The sequence below is a fragment of the Amphimedon queenslandica genome, unplaced genomic scaffold (assembly GCF_000090795.2).
Source record: "Amphimedon queenslandica unplaced genomic scaffold, v1.1 AMPQUscaffold_13489, whole genome shotgun sequence".
Classification (NCBI taxonomy): Eukaryota; Metazoa; Porifera; class Demospongiae; order Haplosclerida; family Niphatidae; genus Amphimedon; species Amphimedon queenslandica.
In genome coordinates, this window is record NW_003546275.1 from 249777 (window position 1) to 269385 (window position 19609).

Sequence of the window (19609 nt, forward strand, 5' to 3'; positions counted from 1 at the left end):
CCCACTCATTGTTTACATCAGCACGTGTTTAGAGTTTACGGAGTTGATGTACGGAGTAAAAAATGGGAGTGACTACGTCACATGACCATTGAAACAGATCAGAAGAAAGATGGGCAACAACTTTTCAGAGTATACCTTTAACGTGGGCCATGGATACTTGGAAGGGCTCCTCCGAGGCTTCAGATCTGGGATACTGGACAGGACTGACTACCTCAATCTTGTTCAGTGTGAGACCATTGAAGGTAAAAGACATAATCTCAATGCTACATCAAATTAGCTATTTCTCTACTCTGTATTTATCCATATATGGTATAGATCTAAAGATGCAGCTAGCTGCTACTGATTACGGTAATTTTCTACAGAGTGAGCCCTCACCTATACCAGTAACAGTGCTTGATGAGAAGCTCAAGAATCATTTGGTGATACAGTTCCGATACATAAGGGCCCATTCAGTTGAACCTCTCTCCACCTTTCTTGATTACATAACGTACGTTACATGTATTGGGTGTGGTCACACGCAGCTATTAGAAGCGTGGGTGTAGTTCATCAAATTTTTAAGAGCATTAATTATAACACTATTTTAATGCTGTTATGTTATTTTGTGATTTACTAGTGAGCATGTGCTATGTAAAAGTGAGAACATACCTAGTGCTATTCATTTCATTGTCTTCCATTGTATTGAAACTATCTCTCTCTCTCTCTCTCTCTCTCTCTCTCTCTCTCTCTCTCTCTCTCTCTCTCTCTCTCTCGTTTGCTTCTTTAGTTACAGTTATATGATTGATAATATTATTCTCCTCATTACGGGTACTCTCCATCAAAGACAAATAGCAGAACTACGTGCAAAATGTCATCCACTTGGCTCTTTTGAGGAAATGGAGTCGATTAACATTGCTACCACTCCAGCTGAACTTTATTCGGCAGTATTGGTGGACACACCCCTAGGTATAACGATTTATTATTATTATTATTATTATTATTATTATTATAAAAGGTCCCTACTTCAAGAACTGTATTACTGAGACCGATCTGAATGAGCTTAACATTGAAATTATTCGTAATGCCCTCTACAAGGTAAACAAACAATCACACATATATAATGTTTAATAATTGTTACTAATATGTTTTCAGGCTTATCTTGAAGACTTTTACAAGTTCTGTCAGTCGCTTGGTGGAGACACAGCTGAAGTGATGCAAACATTATTAGCTGTAAGAAAGGAACTGAGAAGAGAGAGGAAGAAAAGACATTGTACATTATGAATGCACATTGTATGAGGGTGTGTGTGTGTGCATGAGTTACATGCACTTCTGTTCCATTTAATTTTAATAATTATTATTATCTTTCTTTTATAGTTTGAGGCTGACAGGAGAGCCTTCATCATCACCATAAACTCATTTGGTACCGAGCTAACTCAAGATGACAGGGAGAAGCTCTACCCGACCTGCGGTAAGCTCTATCCAGATGGATTGACTAGACTGGCCAGATGTGAGGACTATGAAGGAGTGAAAGGAGTTGCTGATAGCTATCCGGTAAGCTGAGGAGCTCTCTCTTTTGTATCACTCCTACTTTTATTATCTTCTCTTTTTCTTTTCACTTTTAAAGGAATATGCCAATATATTCAATGGTGCAGGCACCAATCCTGGCGAGAAATCCCTTGAAGACAAGTTTTTTGAGAGAGAAGTGAGTAACACAAAATTATTGTGTGATGAACAAATGTGTTCGTTTAAAAGTTGTTAAAAAAGTTGACCGAAAATTTTGTACAGGGTATTTCACGAAAAATGGCTAGGAGAGAATTCTTTGTTTTTATAATTTTTTCTGATGCATATACATGTACTTATGTTGCGTAGAAAGTTTGAGCTGATTCCGATCAAATTTGGATTTTTTATGAATTTTTAAAGTTGTTCAAAAATCGGACCAAAGTCCCTGTACTATAGTACAGGGATTTTGGCCAAATTTCGCCAAAAATGAAAAGTAGAGAATTCTTGATTTTTATAGTTCATTCTGATGCATATACATGTTCTTATGTTGTGTTGAAAGTTTGAGCTGATTCTGATACAATTTAGATTTTTTATGAATTTTTAAGTTGCTCAAAAATTGGACCAAAGTCCCTGTACTATAGTACAGGGATTTCAGCCAAATTTTGTCGAAAATGAAAAGTAGAGAATTCTCCATTTTAATAATTTTTCCAGATGCATATACATGTACTTACATTGCGTGGAAAGTTTGAACTGATTCCGATTAAAATTGGATTTTTTACGAATTTTTTAAGTTGCTCAAAATTCGACCAAAGTCCCTGCATGTACTGTAGTACACAGTTTTCATCAATAATAGTTCTTCTCTAATGGGAACTATTATTGAAATTCACTGCACATTAATGTTGTGGGTGACCAAGAGCATTGTTACTGATTGTCCCTCACACCTCAGGTCCATCTTAACATCCAGTCCTTCATGTATCAGTTTCACTTTGGTATATTCTATTCTTACATGAAGCTTATGGAGCAAGAGTCCCGCAACATTGTCTGGATTGCTGAGTGTATCTCGCAGAGGCAGCGATCAAAAATAGACAACTACATACCAATATTCTAACGTAATAATAATAATATCATTATTGTTTTCAAAAACATTGTAGTAATATTGATAGCTAACGGAATAGCATCAAACTAAATTATTATTTCTGTTTTGTGTATGTGTGTGCAAGCATGTTCAAAATAGTTTTGCCGCCTATTATTATGTTATATTATTGTTTGTTTTTGCTGTTATTATTAAAGTATTAAATTTTGTTATTATAATTAATTATTAGTCAGAGTAATTATATTGATGCTGGTATTGTTTTATTTTGTTGATGTTAACTTTACTATTATTGTCATGAAAAGGTACATCATGGTTGATGATGTTGCATGATTTAATAAATAAAAAATAAACATAATATTCACAAAATAAAACAATTAAGAAGTAGCATTAATGCCATCATTTACTATCCACGAGTGTTTGAGAGCTGCTTCTGCGCTGAGTCTTTTCTGAGTCTCAACACAAATTAACTGAGAGATGAAGTCTTTAGCAGCATCAGAAACAGCATCCCAAATCTATACAGAGAAAAAGAGCCATAATTATTAGCAGTGCGCTTTTTTTAATTATGTCATCTAATTGTTGCTCACATCATCATCGAATGAATAATTTGCATTCCGTATCATCCGAAAAAGCTTTGCCTTGTTCTCGTCCTGGAATGGCATCTTCCCTGATAAAGTAGCAAAAGTAATGACACCAAAAGACCACATGTCAATCAAGTTTGTGTACACTTCTCCTTCCAGCATCTCGGGTGATATGTACTCAGCTGATCCACAAGTTGTCTGCATTCCTGATCATGAAAAGATCACGAACAAGTTTATATTATTTATTGTATAAGTGTGGCTAGTATTGTGTGTGATAGTGGATGTGTGTGCCAGAAGGTGTAATAATGGAGGTGAATGCCAAGGCTAGCTTTTTGATTATGCAAAACTATAATTACGTACAATGCGTTTGTTTTCGTATGCATTCTATTAAAAGCTATACAACATACCCTCGTTCTCTTTCTCTTTGTTTTGTAAATAAGCTAGTCCAAAATCAGACAGCAGTATAGGCGAGTCCTCGTCATTCGTCTTAAAGAGGCAATTATCGAGTTTGAGGTCTCTATGAGTGACTCCATGCTTATGCAAATACCTCAATCCATCCAGCAATGGTGAGAGAAGGTAGTGGGCTTTTGATTCACTGAAATGCCCAATGGATGACAGTTTATTTTGCAGGTCTCCACCTAGTGCTAGCTCTAATACAAAATACACTTTACTTGTCGTTGCATGAGTCTCTATAAGATTGACAATGCTCTCATGGTGGACTTTCTTTAGTATGTTTAGCTCTCTTTCCCATGGGACGTTGGTATGAAACGATCTCTTCTTTTCAATGACTTTTAATGCATATTGCTTCTCTGTTGCTTTATCTTCAATTTGTATTACTGTAGAGAAAGCACCTTTGCCTATTATTTTATGGACACTGTACTTCCTTAGAATGCTCCCATCTATTGTCATGGACAATGACTGCTGGAGTAGTACAGCTGTTGATGGACTTGGCCTAACACTGTTCCTTCTGAAAAACTTTAAACTGGTTCTGCTCATGAAGGAGTTAGAGTAAGATATAGTCTCTCCTCCTTCTTCTCTGCTTCTCTGTCGCCTCCTTGCAAAAGGGACCTTGTTTTCCTCCTGCCATGATGAGTGGAGGAACTCATCCTGTGCAGTTGATGTGGTGGTAACTTGTCTCTTAAGCTCATGAAAGCCTGCATCATCTTCCTCCTTATCCATTGGTACTACAGCTCTTTGCTGCTGGGATCTGAAGCAGAGGCAACCCATCTCTCTGTGTGTCTGCTTTGTAAGATGCAATCCTTGTTATTATCCTGATCCTGCAAAAATTCATTAGCCTGATTGGGTGGGCGGACCTGGAATCTAATCTAGAGGCCATCTTACTCATAGTACTGAAAGGAAAAGCAAGGGCAATACAAACAGATACAAACTCGGCTTTTGGGTGAGTTCCTGTTGTAATAATTCCTTTCTAGTCATTTCCTTTTGTATTACTGAGCTATTATCAGTGTTTATGCTAATTGAACTAGTACCAATAATAATTAAAAAATCACATCACAAAAATAATTATTGGCCATTTTTGATTTTTTTTCTACAGTTGGCATAGGTCCAAATAGATAATCATGGCAGCTAAGGAAGAGGCTACTACAAAAAGTGAGAAAAAGAAAGAGAAAGTGATAGCTACACCAGACACGACTGATGAGTCAATCCCTCATCCTTATTTTGAGCTTTATCGCCACACCATGTTGCGTGGCGCTAACAGTGGGTCTCTACTCACCATCTTATTTGCTCCGCCCATTCTTTATTTCCGTGGGAGGAGACAGCCGAGGGAGATCATGTACCACACAGCAAAAGCATCAGTTTATGGAATGGTGAGTTTTAGATCTGAGCTCGTTAAAATTTTATTATTTCTTTTTTATTATAGTTAATAGGTGCTGGCCTCAGTGCATTAGCTACATGGGCTGTAGTACGTAAAGCTACCTATGAAGAAGTGTTTGATCGCTCTTACAGACTCCGTTACAACAAAGGGCAAGTACATATGGATCTTGTTACATATGGTGTTGTAGGTGAGTTGTAACTAATAATAGCAACATGTCATTGTTACTATAATTAGCCCAGTTATGTTAAAAATATAATAGTATTATTAGCCCATCTATTCAATTATGTCAATAGTAAACTTCTACTCCTAGGTAGTGGAGCTGTAGCAGGGGCACTCACCACGTCAACAATGAGAGCTACTGGTGCATTGTTTGGTAGTGCAGTTGGATTTGGTCTTGCTGTGTTTGTCCACATGGCAACCAAAGGAAAGGATTAAAAGGCTTCTAGCATCCTAGAATCTTCAACTAACAATTATCATTAATTTTTTCTAGTCTTTATGCATTTATAACTTCTTATAGTTTTTCCTACAAGTGGTGTGCATCTAGATCTATTCTATTCATTGTTACACAACAGCAAATGATAATTGTATTTTGTAGCTAAGAAAGATAATCATTCATGAGAAAATAAATTGATGGATAGCATAAGTACGCATGTATAATGAGATAAGGGGGTGTCATTTCTTTCATTATTTCTTCACTTTCTTGTCATAAGTCCCTTCATGCTTATAGCCATGAACATACGAAGCATTTCCACTAAAACCATCAGGGGCCATTCCTGCTCCTAATAAGAAGAATGCGAAAGTGTTGATGAGTATCTACATGCATGTATGTACATGTACATGTTTGTTATAATTGGCTTAATTGAGCATGTAAGGAATCTTGAGACTAATGGAGTGTGTACCTTTTTGAAAAGAGTCTCTCCCTGCCAGTCCCTTTCCTTTGCCCGACTCGTCAAATCTTTCTTTATGCGTTCCAGTGTATTTTGATGTGTCAGTCATTCTCTCAAGAAGAGGACTATCGACTGTTTTCTATGAGAGAGAGAGAGCAAGAGAGTAACCTTTCCCAAGAGTAACATGAACTAAACACCAAATCTGATTAGACAATATGTGCTAGTTATACTGCGACAGAAAATAAAACTGCAGTGCATGCGAAATGTATGCTTAAATCGATACAATTTTAGATCTATGATTATAATAGTTGAAACTCACTGTAACACCTTGGACCTTTGGTCCACTCCCTGCTGTTATCTTGTCAATAAGTTTCCTTTCTCCATCCGGATCACCGGGATATTTCTTGTCAGCCATTAGCCTCACGGCTTCCTTGAATTGCTCAAAGTTTATTTTACGATCAGTTTTGCTAATAGAAAAGAGAGGAAGATGGTTTGTAAATAATTATATGCAGCTCGGCCTCACGCTTTCACTTTAGAAAAGATTATGTCAACGTCGGTTGAAGTCAATTTTTTGTCGAGGATCTTCACATCACGGGTCAGCTTGGCAAACTTGGCATTATCCATGGCAGCACTACCTTTGAGTCCTTCACCAAAGGAGCAGAAGCTCTGAAAGACGTCCTCTAGACTCGTTTTAGCAGAAGCCATCTTTAAAAAGTAGCTTTTTGTTTTTAAAAGTTTCAGACCAGTGAGACCACACCTCTAATAGGGGGGGCAAAAAGGGCTACTGGGTAAAAGATGGGAAGCTAAAATATTCAAGAATGAGTAAAAGTGATAGCAAGAGAAACTCGAAACAAGATCCAGTGGAAGAGGAGGAGGAGATGGAGACAGAAGGAGGAAAAACAAAGAAGAAAAAAAGTGAAGAAATGGGAGTGGCTAGAAGTCATGAAACCGACAAAGTTGAAGGAGAAGCTTCAAGTAGTAAAGCTATGAACAAGAAAGATGAAGAATTAGAGTACGAGGCAGAGTCTGAGGAATCCGACGATGGGGTCAAAGAAGGCGAGAAACCGGCTTACATCGGAGAATGTGACCTTGAGAACCCTCTCACTAGCCCTTGGATAAGGAAACGGTTTAAAAGAGAGAGAAAGCAGCGGCTGAAAGAGATCGAGGAGCTCAAGCAAAAGGCAAAGAAAGTGAAGGAGAAGTTCAACGAAACAAAGAAACTCAAGCGACAGAAGAAACGGAAAGAGCTCGAAGACGAAATGACTAATGCGGACCCTGAGAGACTGGGGCATATGTTCCAGAGGAGACAGGAGAAGATGATGAGAAGAATGATGCCACACAATGAGTATGAGCCAGAAGGAAGCCATTACAGGAGAGGATACAGGGATAGGCTATATAGAGGGAGACTCGGGTAAGATAAATTAAAGTTTCAGTGGAACAAACTTTAGCAACTTTGGCGATGGACCGACTGTTTAGTATTGAACGAAAATATTCATTTATATGGCCCGATTTTTTAGCAACTTTAAAAATTCATAAAAAAATTCAGGTTTGATCGGAATCAGCTCAAACTTTGTACACAACATAAGAACATGTATATGCATCAGAAAAAATTACAAAAATTGAGAATTCTCTACTTTTTATTTTTGGCAAAATTTGACCATCCCTAGTACAGGGTCTCCTGTTGCCTGTTGTATATATTGTACTTTATTATCATACCTACATTAATAATACTATGTAAAAACATTAGGAGTGGGGAAAGAAGCGATTGGATGAGAGGCTATGGGATAATGGATCACAGGTCACAGTATCATCACATGTATGAGTATATGGAAATGTACAGAGAGTATCAGTTGAGGAGTAGCTATAGTGCCAGAGAAGGAGGCCACGATTCAGAGAGAAAGTTCCTTGAGAGACAAATGTTAATGATGATGGATGATGAGAGTAGCTCTGAAACATCTGATTGTAAGTATACTTTAGTATTCACTCAATTTTAATATTGGCATCTGAAAAAATATATTATTTATTGGCTTATTTTTGACCCAATATTAATCTTATGCCATTTAGAATTTTGACTTTTGAATTCGTTTGCAATTTTAAAAGAATTATTCCTTTTTAAAGGTTCTGAATTGGAAGATATTGAGATTGAAATATACAAGAAGAGCTGTCTGAACATGAAGATCAGTGATTTCATTGATCTAAAGACGGTCAAGGATCAGTTCTCCAATAAGATGATGCTGGGTGATGCCCACACTGCAGAGAGGCTACTAGAGCTCCATCCAGAGATTAGAGACGACCGGACATTTGTTAGTGCGATGATCTATCAGGCTGCTTCAAGTAGGACCTCATCCTGTTTGAGGACACTGTTTCACAGAGGTATGACTCTTTGTTTTATTATCCACTGTCTGCATTAAATTAATATTGTACTAAAGCATCCACATTATAATACAAGCACATATACATTTTTGCAATTTTATCTTTTGTTACAGTGCGAGCTCCTTCAAGCAGACCATCACCTCATGCTGACCAAAATGGGAAAACTCCATTACATATTGCATGCGAAAAAGACTTCACAGATATCATACTAACTTTAACTCAATTTAGTAAGTCTACAAATGATAAATATTTATTAGTAATGATAAATACTCATTATTTTTTATTAGAGGCAAAGATTGACAAGAGGGACAATGATGGCAATACACCACTTATGACAGCCATGATGCACGGAGCTGGTAAGGCCACACTGGAGACATTGGTTGCAAGAACTAAACTAAAACTAACTGAACATACGAATAATAAGGTATAGGAAGCAGAGAAAGAGAGTGGAGGAGGAGAGAGAGAGAGATGTACAATTAGTTTTTTTTTACATTCCCACTCTCTTTACTCCTCTTTGCTGTAGGGATATTGTCTGTTAAGTTATCACGGCCCATGGTCTGGTTCAATCAGAGTATCAACTCGTAGTAACGAGGACTCACTTGCTTACCTTCTCTCAGTAGCAAAGGAGAAGAATGAAGTAAAAATGACTTTATTATAATAACGAACCAACATTAATTATTTTTTTAATAGTTGAAAGCTCTTCTAAGTCATGTTATTCCTGAAAACCAGAACCCACCACTCTTTCAAGCACTGTCTGCTAGCAACGTGGCTAATGCTAAACTTCTCATTATCAATGGAGCTGATGTTAACTATCAACATCCTACTCTGCCCAATCTACAACCCATTCACCTGTCAGCTAAGATAAGATCTGTAGAAATCATGAGATTATTACTAGAAAATGGTAATGCAAATAATGATATAGCCTCTTAGTTAACTGAGTGATTGTACTAAACAAGAGTGTAGATATACAGTTGATGTTATCTTGTTCTCTCTCCTCCTATACAGGTGCTGCTCCAGATGCAAAGGACTCAAATGGATGGACTGTACTCCATCACTTGTTCCGTCCTTATCTCGAGCACATGATATCCGATCGCGACATGATAGAGTGTTGCATGGTACTAGCAGAGCATGGGGCTAATTTCAATGTCTCTCTACCTAAATCTGGTTATACACCGTTTCACATTACAATGCAGTTTGCTGCTCGAAACGAGCTCAATGATCACGTTATTAAACTCCTTAGGATGGGAGGGAATGCTCTCATTTTGGACTGGTATTACAACCTAACGCCTTACGAGATATCAAAGAGAGCAAGAGACCCCAGCCTTAAAGCAATCATGGAGAATTATGTTTGTAGGTTGAATGAAGTGTGTGCTATACAGCAAATTATGAGACTAAGATATTTACAGCATGATAATAGCATGCACAATATCTATTGCTGAGTTGAGTGTGTCATTATTATAATTATTTTTTTGTAGTGAATGTTAAGAGTCTTGCAGAGTCCTGCAAGTGGGTCATTAGACAAAGCATGGGAGAGCATGGCTCTATATACAGGACAGCCAGCCAGCTCCCACTTCCTAAACACATTATCAAGTACATCACTGATGTCGATTTGGATATCGAAAAGGAACTGGAAGAATCTAAAGCTTTCAAGAGGCCTGATGCCTTTGTTGGGTTCTAAATAGGACACCTCCTAATTAATATATAAAAGGAACAGTTTAATCTACCATAAATGTTTATCCCTCATTACTTTAGATCAGTTTAAAGTTGATTTATAAGTGATTTAAACATAAGAAGTTCCTAATATTAAAGACATTATGACACTGTCAATATTATCCAGTACATTCTTCAATAGCAGAAGTGATCATTCTCCACTGGTCGAGCTGATATTGTATTGCTGTACGCCTTCTCCGATTCTCTCACTAGTCGGCGTATCAGGTTCATAAATAATATCTTCAAGTTGCTTCCTTTTTTTGATGATATCCTCAGCAAGCTTGTAATCCCTCTTGTGTTGCATATGGCGTTGTCTTGTTTCTTTCAATTCTCTTTGTAGTCTGGCTTTATCATTCTTCAGCTCTTCTATTTTTCTCTTCAGCTCTTCAATTTTTCTCTCTCGCTCTTCTAACTTCCTCTCCAGCTCCTCACTTCTTTCAACAACACCTCTTTTCCAATCCTCCAAGTCTTCAAGAGATCTCGCCGCCTGTGATAATTGAAATTGGAGGTGTCTATTTTCACAGTCAATATGATCATTCTCTTCTTTAAGCTTATAGTATTGTCCTACAGAGTGCTCCAATTCATTGGAGTGTGACTGCTGGAGCTCTTTTAATTCTACTTTAAGACGTGTGATCTCTCTATTTGCTTGACGAAGCTCCTCACTCTTGTGTTTCATTTGTTCAGTTAGGTTCAATAGATCAGACTCTTGCCTCTCAGAGCGTGAGAAGAGGTTCTCTTTCACTGCAGTCATTTCTTGCAGCTCCATCTTCAATTCCTTTTCATTCTCTTCAAAGTCCTCAATTATTCTTGACTTGTTCTCTGCATCTAGTCTGACAGTGCTCAGCCTTTCCTCACAGGCTGATATCTCTTCCTTGAGAAGGATCACTTGCGTATTTAAAGACTCATTCTCGGAATCTAAATCCTCAATCGCAGAATTTAAATCCGCAATCTTTGCCTCTTTTTCTTTGAAATCGAGTTCATGCGATGCACGAGCTACCTCAAGTTCAGTATCATATTGTTCAATTTGACCACGCAGTAAATCCTTCTCATTGTTTGACGCCATCAATGCTTGAGAGAGCTGATCCAATTGCTCCAACAGCTTGTTATTATCTATTTTTAGCTGCTCTCGGGATTTTATGACAAGATTTAACTCGCGTTCCTTCTCTTCAAGGACTTCCTCTGTAGCTTTAAGCTTCTCGTTCAGTTCCTCAATCTTCATTTTGCTTCTGTTGCTTTTAGACACGAGTGAGGTCTCTTGAGTTTTCATACTCTCGAGAGTTGACTTTAACTCATAATTGAGTCCTTCAAGTTCGCCTAATCTCATCTGAAGCTGGGAAAGCTTGTTGTGAGATTTAAGGAGCTGGTTTTCTACATCATCATGGCATTTAGCATTGCTCTCTATGTCATGTTGAAGGCGTTTTATGCAGTTTTTAGCCAGTTCAAGGTCCCTTTTAGAAGCAGCAAGCTCTTGATTGATATGAGTGGCTTTAGCTCTCTCAGTCTCAATCTCTTTCTGTTGGATAGTCACCAGTTCCTGGTCTCTCTTGTTTTGGGCTTTCAATTTAGCGAGAGAGTTGTTCAGGTCGTGGTTCTGGGACTGAGACTCTCTGAGTGCTTTCTTTAGTTCTTCGTCTTCTTTAAGAACCTCACTTTTCTCCTTCGACACCACAGCAACTTTTGATTGGAGAGTAACAATCTCCTCTCCCTTAGCTTCCAGCTCTGATTCCAATTGGACAATAGCTGTCTTGTCAGCCTCATTGTCGGATATAGTGAGACGCAGTTGAGTGTTCTGAGTACCCAAAGCCTCATTCTCCTCCTTTAGTGTTGCAGCCAATTTCTCCAGCTCTGTGTTTGCCTCTCTCAGCCAATCTCTCTCCTTTTTGGATTTATCTAATGCTGACTTACATGCTGCAATAGTCTCCATGTGTTGGTCACACCGTGGCTCCTCATCACTGCTGCTGCTGGACTCCCGGTAGCTGCGTAGTTCTTCCATCAATCTGTCAAGCTTTCTATGAGCATCCTCTAGGGATCTCTCATTGTCAATCTTTTCGACTTTGAGCGACGAGTTCTTGGCTAATAACTCATCATGACGCATTTGTATGCCGCTCAGCTCTTTCATTAAAGACTCAGCCTCTTGCTGTATCTGTTTTGGATTTTTTCCAGAGATTGAGGAATCTAAAGTATGTCGAGGCTCTCTGTATGCAACTTCTAATTCGTCTTTCAGTGAGTCACAGACACTCTGCAACTCGTATAGTGCCTTCTCGGACTCTTTGAGCTCTTTCTTGAGAGTCGTATTTTTCTTTGAGACCATTTGTAGGTTTTCAAACAAGCAATCGTGCTCTTGTTTCTTTTTCAGTAGCTCATCGTTGAGTCGATCGACCTCAGTCTCTTCTGGGAGTGTCTTAAAAGGAGTGACTGGGGTGGAATAGGAGCGTGGGATAGAATCCAAGTCTTCGTCATCCTTTGAGTTGGAAGGTATTATAGTCACTGTTGCTGCATGCTCCCGTTTCCTACAGAGTTGGCAAGGACCTTCGAGACGGCTTGAGAGTTCCATGCATCTTGACTCCAGGGCCTCTTTCTCCTCTATTAACATTCTCTCGTGAGCCTCGAGCTCTTCGTTACGAGCTTCAAGTTGAATGCAGACATGTTTAGTATGAAGGAGAGCTTGATTGAGATTAGCTTGACGCGAGCTCGACTCTAGCTTAATCTGTTTACACTCTCTCTCTAGTTGAATGACTAGTTCAGTCTTTCCTTTAAGCTCAGCCATTGTCATGTGGTAATTTTCTTCTGATTCTTCAATACTGATAAGGAAAAGGCATATAATAAATAGATATATAAATATTATAGTTTAATATTTTACTTTGCATCTGCTTCTTTTATGCGGCTCTGGAAGTTACGCAATTCCGACTCGGCTTCTCTGCATTTGACTTGAATCTCCTCCAGATGACCTTTGAGTTTCTGCTTATCTCCTGCAATGTATACATAATGCATGAATAGGTAGAGTAACTAAAGTGTACAAACTACAAAAGACAGGTGAAGTGGCATAAATTTTGCAGCTGTAAATTATCGAACTACTACCTCTACTTTTAAAATTTACAATACAATTTACCTTTCGCATTAAAGGCTTCTTCTTCGGCCTGTTCAAGCTGATTCTGGAGTTGATATACTTGCTCTGACAACTTATCTTTCTCTGTATTTAGTCTCGCATTCTCGTTAATAGTAATATCCAGTTCATTTTTCAAGGCAGAGAGGCGCTCCATCAAGGACCTCTTTTGATCTTGGTCTTCTTGGAGTCTAGCCTGGAGCTGATCTATTTCCTTCTTCTTTTCTTTAATGTCTAACAACAGCTTATCTTTCTGCTCAGTATTCTCATGAATAATCTCATCCTTCCTGGCCAGTTCATTTTCCAAGGCAGTGAGACGCTCTATCGAGGCCCTGTTCTCATCTTGGAGTGTCTCAATCTCGCTTTGGAGTCTCTCGACCTCGCTCAAAGGAGCAGTAGCCATTGATACGACTACGAGCTCTCCTGCAGCTGCAAATGCAAATTTGAAATTGAAAATTAAAACGTGTTAAGTACGGACGTGTACGATTAATTACGTTCACCACGTGCTGTAGTGCTGTCAATTTGTCAGAGATAATATGGAGCTTCTTCCTACAATAGAGGAAGATGACGAAACCCTAGTACAACCAGAAGAGAGTGAAAATGAGGATGAGGTATTTTTAAGCTGGGTAAATATAATTTTAAACCAATTTTTAGTCTTTGAAGAAGGTGTGTCCATTTTCTAACGACTTTAAGTTCAATCTAGAAGGAGGAGGAGGGAAGGATGGAGGAATGTTTGATTGGTATATTGACGATGCAATAGTAATGGCTTCAAAGAAAAATGTCAGCAAACCACACCCACTAATTACCAATTTACCACACCTATTTAATTATAATTATATTCCTGTTAATTAATGGATTTGTATGTGTATTGTTTTTATAGAGTATCCCCGTCAATTCGATTGATGCAAAGATTTATAGAGCAAGAGAAATGAGGAAACTAAAGGTGTAAAATATAGAGAGAGTCTCGTGTGTTAATATTGTTATTTATAGATGGAGAGATTAAAAGAAGAGAAAGGTAATGATGAAACCTCATTAGCCGATGATGATACTTCAGGTTCTACTAATATGATTTTACATGTGCTTTACTGTTTATATGCAGATAGTGAATCAGAGGAAGAAGAGGATGAAATTATTAATACTACAACCGATAAGGTTATTAGGATTATTGTTATTATTATTAATCTTTAATAGGAGGAAAGAAAGAAGGCTTTTTTCTCTCGTGCCCCAGTACTATCAGTAAATGTGGCATTTACTGATATGAATCTATCCAGACCATTACTAAAGGTATACATACATGTACATATAAGTGTCAATAATTAATTAATATTTAATATTATACACAGGCAGTGACATTGTTAGGGTTTACTTCACCTACTTCAGTGCAAGCACGGACCATTCCGTTGGCTTTAATGGGTAAAGATATATGCGCCTGTGCTGCTACTGGAACTGGTAATTAATTTTAAATTAATAAATTAGCATGTATATTATAATAATTATAGTGTCAAACATTTACCACACATAATTAAGACTAAACTGGGAGCACTTGACAATAATACAAACATTAATATTACCATAGATGTTACTAAATAAAAGTTTATTGCCCCCTGTTTTTGCCATGTGTAGTGAGTGTTTTTGCCATGCGTAGTGAGACTAGTTCCCCCCCAAGCAAAATTTTCTATATTGAACTCTGCTACGTGTACGTCTGCTGAAGATACCCTTTACTATATGTATCCTTCTGTGGGGATGAGAAGACTGCCTTCTTGGCCTCATTCTCTTCCTCTTCCTTTGTTTCATCTTTCTTTGTTTCATCTCCCTTTGTTCCATCTCTCTTTGTTTATTTTTACTACCTAATTGGTAAATTAAAGATGATCATAAATTTATGATCATAGAAATTCATACACTGGGCAACTTTATTGCGAGCACCTTTTTGTGTGGTCTTGCCAAAAGTTAAAAGTCTCCCTACTTTTTGAACATCAAAGGTTTTGCCAGCAACAAAGTTGCCTAGTTTTGTTGGACTTAAAGCTTTACTTTGAGGTTCACTGTTTTAATTTGATAATGAAAGAAATAATCAATGTATACCATGTAGTGTAAAATTTTTGAGGGCTTTAAATTTTGTGAATTTCGCGATTTTTTGAAGATTTGCGAAAATTACCTCCGCAAAAATTGAATTATTACAGTACAAGATGGTAGACAGCATAAACTTGTGAAAATTAAATTCACAAAATAGATTTTTAGGCAAATTCGCGACCTTTGAAAATTTTTTGCTATACGGTAAACCAGAGGAGTCTCACTTAAAATTGTGGTTTAATGCATTTTACAAAAAACTATAAATTTATTTTCCAAAAATTTGACCCTTGATTGCCAAGTTAAATTGTGAAATGAATTACTATACAGCGTTGTTTGACTAATTAATGAGGGCAGGTACTGACCTTTTGGCGCCAAATCAATTTTGTGAAAGGCCTGAACATAACGATATGCTTCACTGCCATCTACTTGTGTTATGATTTCAAGCTGTTCTTTATCTGGAACAGCTCCTTTAATCTCCTGTTTTATTGCATTATAGCCTTTCAACGATTTTGGGTTCTTTGGAAAGATAGTTGCAAAATTCTTGCCTCCAATTTTTTTAATTTTATACATGTCTAAAAAGAGAATATGAACATTTTTGAATTGAGAATAATAACTCACTGATCTATTGTTCCACTAATATTACTTGTGCCTTGATTTAAAGAACTTCTAAAAAGGACCAACCATTTTATTTAAAGCCACACCTCTTCATTAACAATCAACCCACGTGACTATCGGTAAAGAGGCTCATTGTTTATTCATTGTTGTTAATTGAATACGTCACTTAATTGAATTCATATTTTCTCACGTTACGCAGGTAGGTAGGTATGTTAGTATTCATTACGATGATTATTCGTTATTCATAATATAAGTATGTGTATAGTCAAATAAGGAATGGTTATGTGGGTAGCAAAGGAAACTATGCACAGTTAGCTCAGGAGCATCATATTACTTAAGATGCATTTTTCTTATCGGTGAAGGGAAACAGGCAATTAACTTTTGTTCTCCCTTTTTCAGGCACTGCTTCAATTTAGATCATGTATGTGATAATTTGTGAGTGATATTTTGTTATGTGGGATATATTTATTTTATTATACAAGTGATAACCTATATGTAGGACTGGGGTCAATTTTCAAGATGGCGGCCATTTTTATAATTTTCAAACACATAATATAATTGATATATTAGATTTGCCTGTTCTGTTATATGCAATAGTATTTTATTGTCAGATAGTGAATGATACTTCAAGGCTGGAATAAGAGATATAACTTTCAGTAGTAATGTGTTTCTTGCTTAAAATTTAGTTATGATCATGTTGCACTTGCAATGACTTCATAAAAAATAATTTTTATGAATTAACAGAAGTGGCTCAGACTTTCTGCATACATGACTATGAATGTAATAAAAATTGGCACATATATTTTGCATATACTATATTTTAGTTGCATTATTAAGTGTTGTAAATGTATACTTGGTGTGTTCTCTTGCAGGTAAAACAGCTGCTTTCATGCTGCCTATCTTAGAGCGTCTTCTCTATCGTCCAACTAGAATGAGATCAACTCGTGTATTGATACTACTACCAACAAGGGAACTGGCCATACAGGTAATGTATCCACTTATAGTGACATTGGTATTGAATCATCTGTAACAGGTTCATTCTGTTGGAAAAGCTTTAGCTCAAAATACAAAAATAGATCTTTGCTTGGCAGCTGGTGCGTAGATCTATAATGATAACATTACTTTCTCGTTATTTGTGTAGGCGGATTGGAAGGGCGGAGTCAAGAAGCCTCGCTGCGTAAGAGTCCAGATATAGTTATAGCTACCCCAGGAAGACTAGTTGATCATTTACACAATACACCATCATTTAGCTTACAGGCCATTGAAATACTAGTACTGGATGAAGCTGATAGGTAATGATACTTCATATTTCCATTCCTGTATTTTTATTCCTATACCTCATTCTCCATCCTCATTCTTTCAGAATGTTAGATGAACATTTCCTTGATCAAATGAATGAAATCATAAGATTATGTCCAGTGAGCAGACAGACGCTTCTCTTCTCAGCGACCATGACGGATGAAGTATAGCTATTGTGAGACTCCATTGTTGTATTATTGCTTTGTAGGTGGAGGAGCTGGCAAGGCTAAGTCTTCACAATCCAGTCCGTGTGTTTGTTGATAGTAATACTGATACAGCTGATAATCTTCATCAGGAGTTTGTTAGAATAAGATCAAACAAAGAGGCTGATAGAGAGGCTATTGTATCAGGTATGGTTACCTATTTCCAAGTACTATGTACATGTATGTAATATACTTCTTAAAGTTGCTCAAAAATTGGGCCAAAGTCCCTGTACTATAGTTGGTCAAATTTGTCAAAAATGACAAGTTGATAATTTGTCATTTTTATAATTTTTTCTGATATATATACATATTTTAATGTTGTGTAGAAAGTTTGAGCTGATCCCAATCAAAATTGGATTTTTTACAAATTTTTAAAGTTACTCAAAAATTGGGCCAAAGTCCCTGTACTATAGTACAGGGATTTTGGTCAAATTTCATCAAAAAGGAAAAGTTGAGAATTCTCCATTTTTATAATTTTTTCTGATACATATACATGTTCTTATGTTGTGTAGAAAGTTTCAACGAATTCCAAACAAATTTGGATTTTTTATGAATTTAAAGTTGCTCAAAAATTGGGCCAAAGTACTCAATGTAATGTTACTTTACTGAATGTACTAATAATAGTATATGATGTAATTGACCATTATATATTTCTATCCTTTCTTATATAGCACTCTGTTTACGTTCCTTTAAAGATCACTGTCTCGTGTTTGTTCCCACCAAGAAACAGGCTCACAGGCAGCGTCTCATTCTCGGTCTCCTCGGCATCAAAACCTCTGAACTCCACGGGAGCCTAACCCAGCTCCAGCGCCTTGAAGCACTCAAGGGTTTCAAAGAGGCTGAGGTCGACATCCTCATTGCTACTGACCTGGCAGCAAGAGGACTAGACATTGAGAATGTTAGGACGGTTATTAACTATAGCATGCCACCAACTGTGAAGCAATACATTCACAGAGTAGGTAGGACTGCCAGAGCTGGGAAGAGTGGAAAGTAAGCTATTGATATTAGGAATACTCATGTTGTGGTGGAGCATGTGACAATGATGTTTTATGTTTATGTTTAATTGGATGTTTAGCCTTGCAATTAGGTAGTTCACTGTTTTCTTTCTTTCTCTTTTTTCTGTCTTTCTCAAGGTCTGTCACTCTTGTCGGAGAGAAAGGTCGTAAGGTTTTGAAAGAGATTGTAAAAGGCGCCAAATGTCCACCAAAGAATCGAGTCATTCCAGCTGAAGTCATCGAGAAATACAAATCAAAAATATCATCACTTGAAAGCGAGATAAGAGACATCTTGAAACAAGAAGAAGAGGAGAAACAGGTATTTGAAACTCGTTTGACCAGTTTTTGAAGTCCTTTAGGTACGTGTTGCACAGATGGAAGTGACAAAAGCTAACAATATGATAGTCCACCATGATGAGATACACAGCAGACCACCTCGTGTGTGGTTCCAGGATAATAATAATAAAGGAAAAGGAAAGAAGAGGAAACAATTTGGTATATACATTTAGGAACTTTTGATCTGTTACAGCTATCATGTACATGTACATGTAGGTGACGGTAGTGATAAAGGAGGCAAGAAAGCAAAGATTGAAGAAACAGTAAATTACTATTGTTGTTATCATTATTATTATTATTATTATTATTATTATTATTATTATTATTATTATTATTATTATTATTATTATCATTATTATTATTATTATTATTATCATCATTATTATTATTATTATTATTATTATTATTATTTTATACAAACTATAGGAAGAAGAAAAGGCTGCTAGGAGGGAGATGGAGTTCCAGATGAGAGAAGCAAAGAGAGCAAACAAACATAAGAAATACCCAACACTCTCTGAGATTGGGAGCGGAAAGAAAAGAGGAAAAGGTGCTTGATAACTTTTGTGTGGTATCTTTGAGATCTTTTTTTTTAAATTGTAGGTCGAAGTAATCCTCAGCCAGTGATTAATGAGTCATTGTTTGCTCGTACTCAGAAGAAGACTTTGAAGAAGGATAAGACTCGTGTTGTTGTGAAATCAAAGGGAAATAATTTCAAATCAAAGAAGAGGTCAGAGAGCAAATAATTGCTTAATTGGGATTTTATTATTTATTTTTCAGGTATAAAAGAAAGTGAGGTTTTCTATTGACTGTAATTACTAGGAAATGTTAAATGTGTTTGTTAATTTGTTAATTGAAAGAATATGATTAACATGTTTTGGGTAAACAGCTATACTCAAATTAGAAATTAAATTTGTTTTGACCATACATGTTTTGTGTGGCTTCATAGTAATTTTGTTACTGATGTCTGTTTAAGAAGTAATTTTTCTTTCAACTATATAAAAATATAAAAGATTTACAATTTTGTTTATTTAACCAATCCT

At 36.8% G+C, this 19609-nt stretch overlaps 7 protein-coding genes across 7 annotated transcripts; 4 read left to right on the top strand and 3 right to left on the bottom strand.

Moving 5' to 3' along the window:
• Window positions 1-79: 79 nt before the first annotated feature.
• On the top strand, window positions 80-2872 carry LOC100633629 (V-type proton ATPase subunit d-like). The gene is made up of 8 exons (XM_003384541.3): window positions 80-242; window positions 316-487; window positions 764-942; window positions 992-1071; window positions 1129-1206; window positions 1351-1527; window positions 1601-1678; window positions 2423-2872. Exons 1-8 carry the CDS (start codon window positions 110-112, stop codon window positions 2582-2584), a joined length of 1059 nt encoding a protein of 352 aa, XP_003384589.1. The 5' UTR covers window positions 80-109; the 3' UTR covers window positions 2585-2872.
• Window positions 2696-4410, bottom strand: LOC100641078 (serine/threonine-protein kinase H1 homolog). Its single transcript, XM_003384600.3, has 3 exons — window positions 3555-4410; window positions 3154-3353; window positions 2696-3081 (listed from the first exon to the last, which is right to left on the bottom strand). Exons 1-3 carry the CDS (start codon window positions 4372-4374, stop codon window positions 2944-2946), a joined length of 1158 nt encoding a protein of 385 aa, XP_003384648.1. The 5' UTR covers window positions 4375-4410; the 3' UTR covers window positions 2696-2943.
• Window positions 4411-4455: 45 nt separating this feature from the next.
• On the top strand, window positions 4456-5596 carry LOC100633885 (uncharacterized). The gene is made up of 4 exons (XM_003384543.3): window positions 4456-4546; window positions 4700-4973; window positions 5027-5168; window positions 5292-5596. The coding sequence occupies exons 2-4, from the start codon at window positions 4725-4727 to the stop codon at window positions 5414-5416; spliced, it is 516 nt and encodes a 171-aa protein (XP_003384591.1). The 5' UTR covers window positions 4456-4546; window positions 4700-4724; the 3' UTR covers window positions 5417-5596.
• LOC100633757 (tubulin polymerization-promoting protein family member 2-like) lies at window positions 5556-6611 on the bottom strand. Its single transcript, XM_003384542.3, has 4 exons — window positions 6392-6611; window positions 6188-6335; window positions 5881-6007; window positions 5556-5760 (listed from the first exon to the last, which is right to left on the bottom strand). The coding sequence occupies exons 1-4, from the start codon at window positions 6571-6573 to the stop codon at window positions 5666-5668; spliced, it is 552 nt and encodes a 183-aa protein (XP_003384590.1). The 5' UTR covers window positions 6574-6611; the 3' UTR covers window positions 5556-5665.
• Window positions 6612-6649: 38 nt separating this feature from the next.
• LOC100641206 (ankyrin repeat, PH and SEC7 domain containing protein secG-like) lies at window positions 6650-10053 on the top strand. The gene is made up of 9 exons (XM_003384601.3): window positions 6650-7279; window positions 7616-7830; window positions 7987-8241; window positions 8355-8468; window positions 8529-8665; window positions 8765-8878; window positions 8932-9142; window positions 9247-9591; window positions 9717-10053. Exons 1-9 carry the CDS (start codon window positions 6687-6689, stop codon window positions 9917-9919), a joined length of 2187 nt encoding a protein of 728 aa, XP_003384649.1. The 5' UTR covers window positions 6650-6686; the 3' UTR covers window positions 9920-10053.
• On the bottom strand, window positions 9999-13510 carry LOC105316916 (myosin-11-like). Its single transcript, XM_011412209.2, has 3 exons — window positions 13061-13510; window positions 12812-12920; window positions 9999-12752 (listed from the first exon to the last, which is right to left on the bottom strand). The coding sequence occupies exons 1-3, from the start codon at window positions 13455-13457 to the stop codon at window positions 10103-10105; spliced, it is 3156 nt and encodes a 1051-aa protein (XP_011410511.1). The 5' UTR covers window positions 13458-13510; the 3' UTR covers window positions 9999-10102.
• Window positions 13511-13534: 24 nt separating this feature from the next.
• Window positions 13535-19473, top strand: LOC100641331 (probable ATP-dependent RNA helicase DDX27). The gene is made up of 19 exons (XM_011412210.2): window positions 13535-13665; window positions 13709-13834; window positions 13935-13997; window positions 14045-14108; window positions 14154-14206; window positions 14246-14338; window positions 14398-14503; window positions 16609-16721; window positions 16770-16830; window positions 16878-17028; window positions 17100-17199; window positions 17244-17385; window positions 17910-18228; window positions 18372-18552; window positions 18593-18728; window positions 18786-18832; window positions 18996-19116; window positions 19170-19296; window positions 19347-19473. The coding sequence occupies exons 1-19, from the start codon at window positions 13591-13593 to the stop codon at window positions 19360-19362; spliced, it is 2094 nt and encodes a 697-aa protein (XP_011410512.2). The 5' UTR covers window positions 13535-13590; the 3' UTR covers window positions 19363-19473.
• The last annotated feature ends 136 nt before the right edge of the window (window positions 19474-19609 follow it).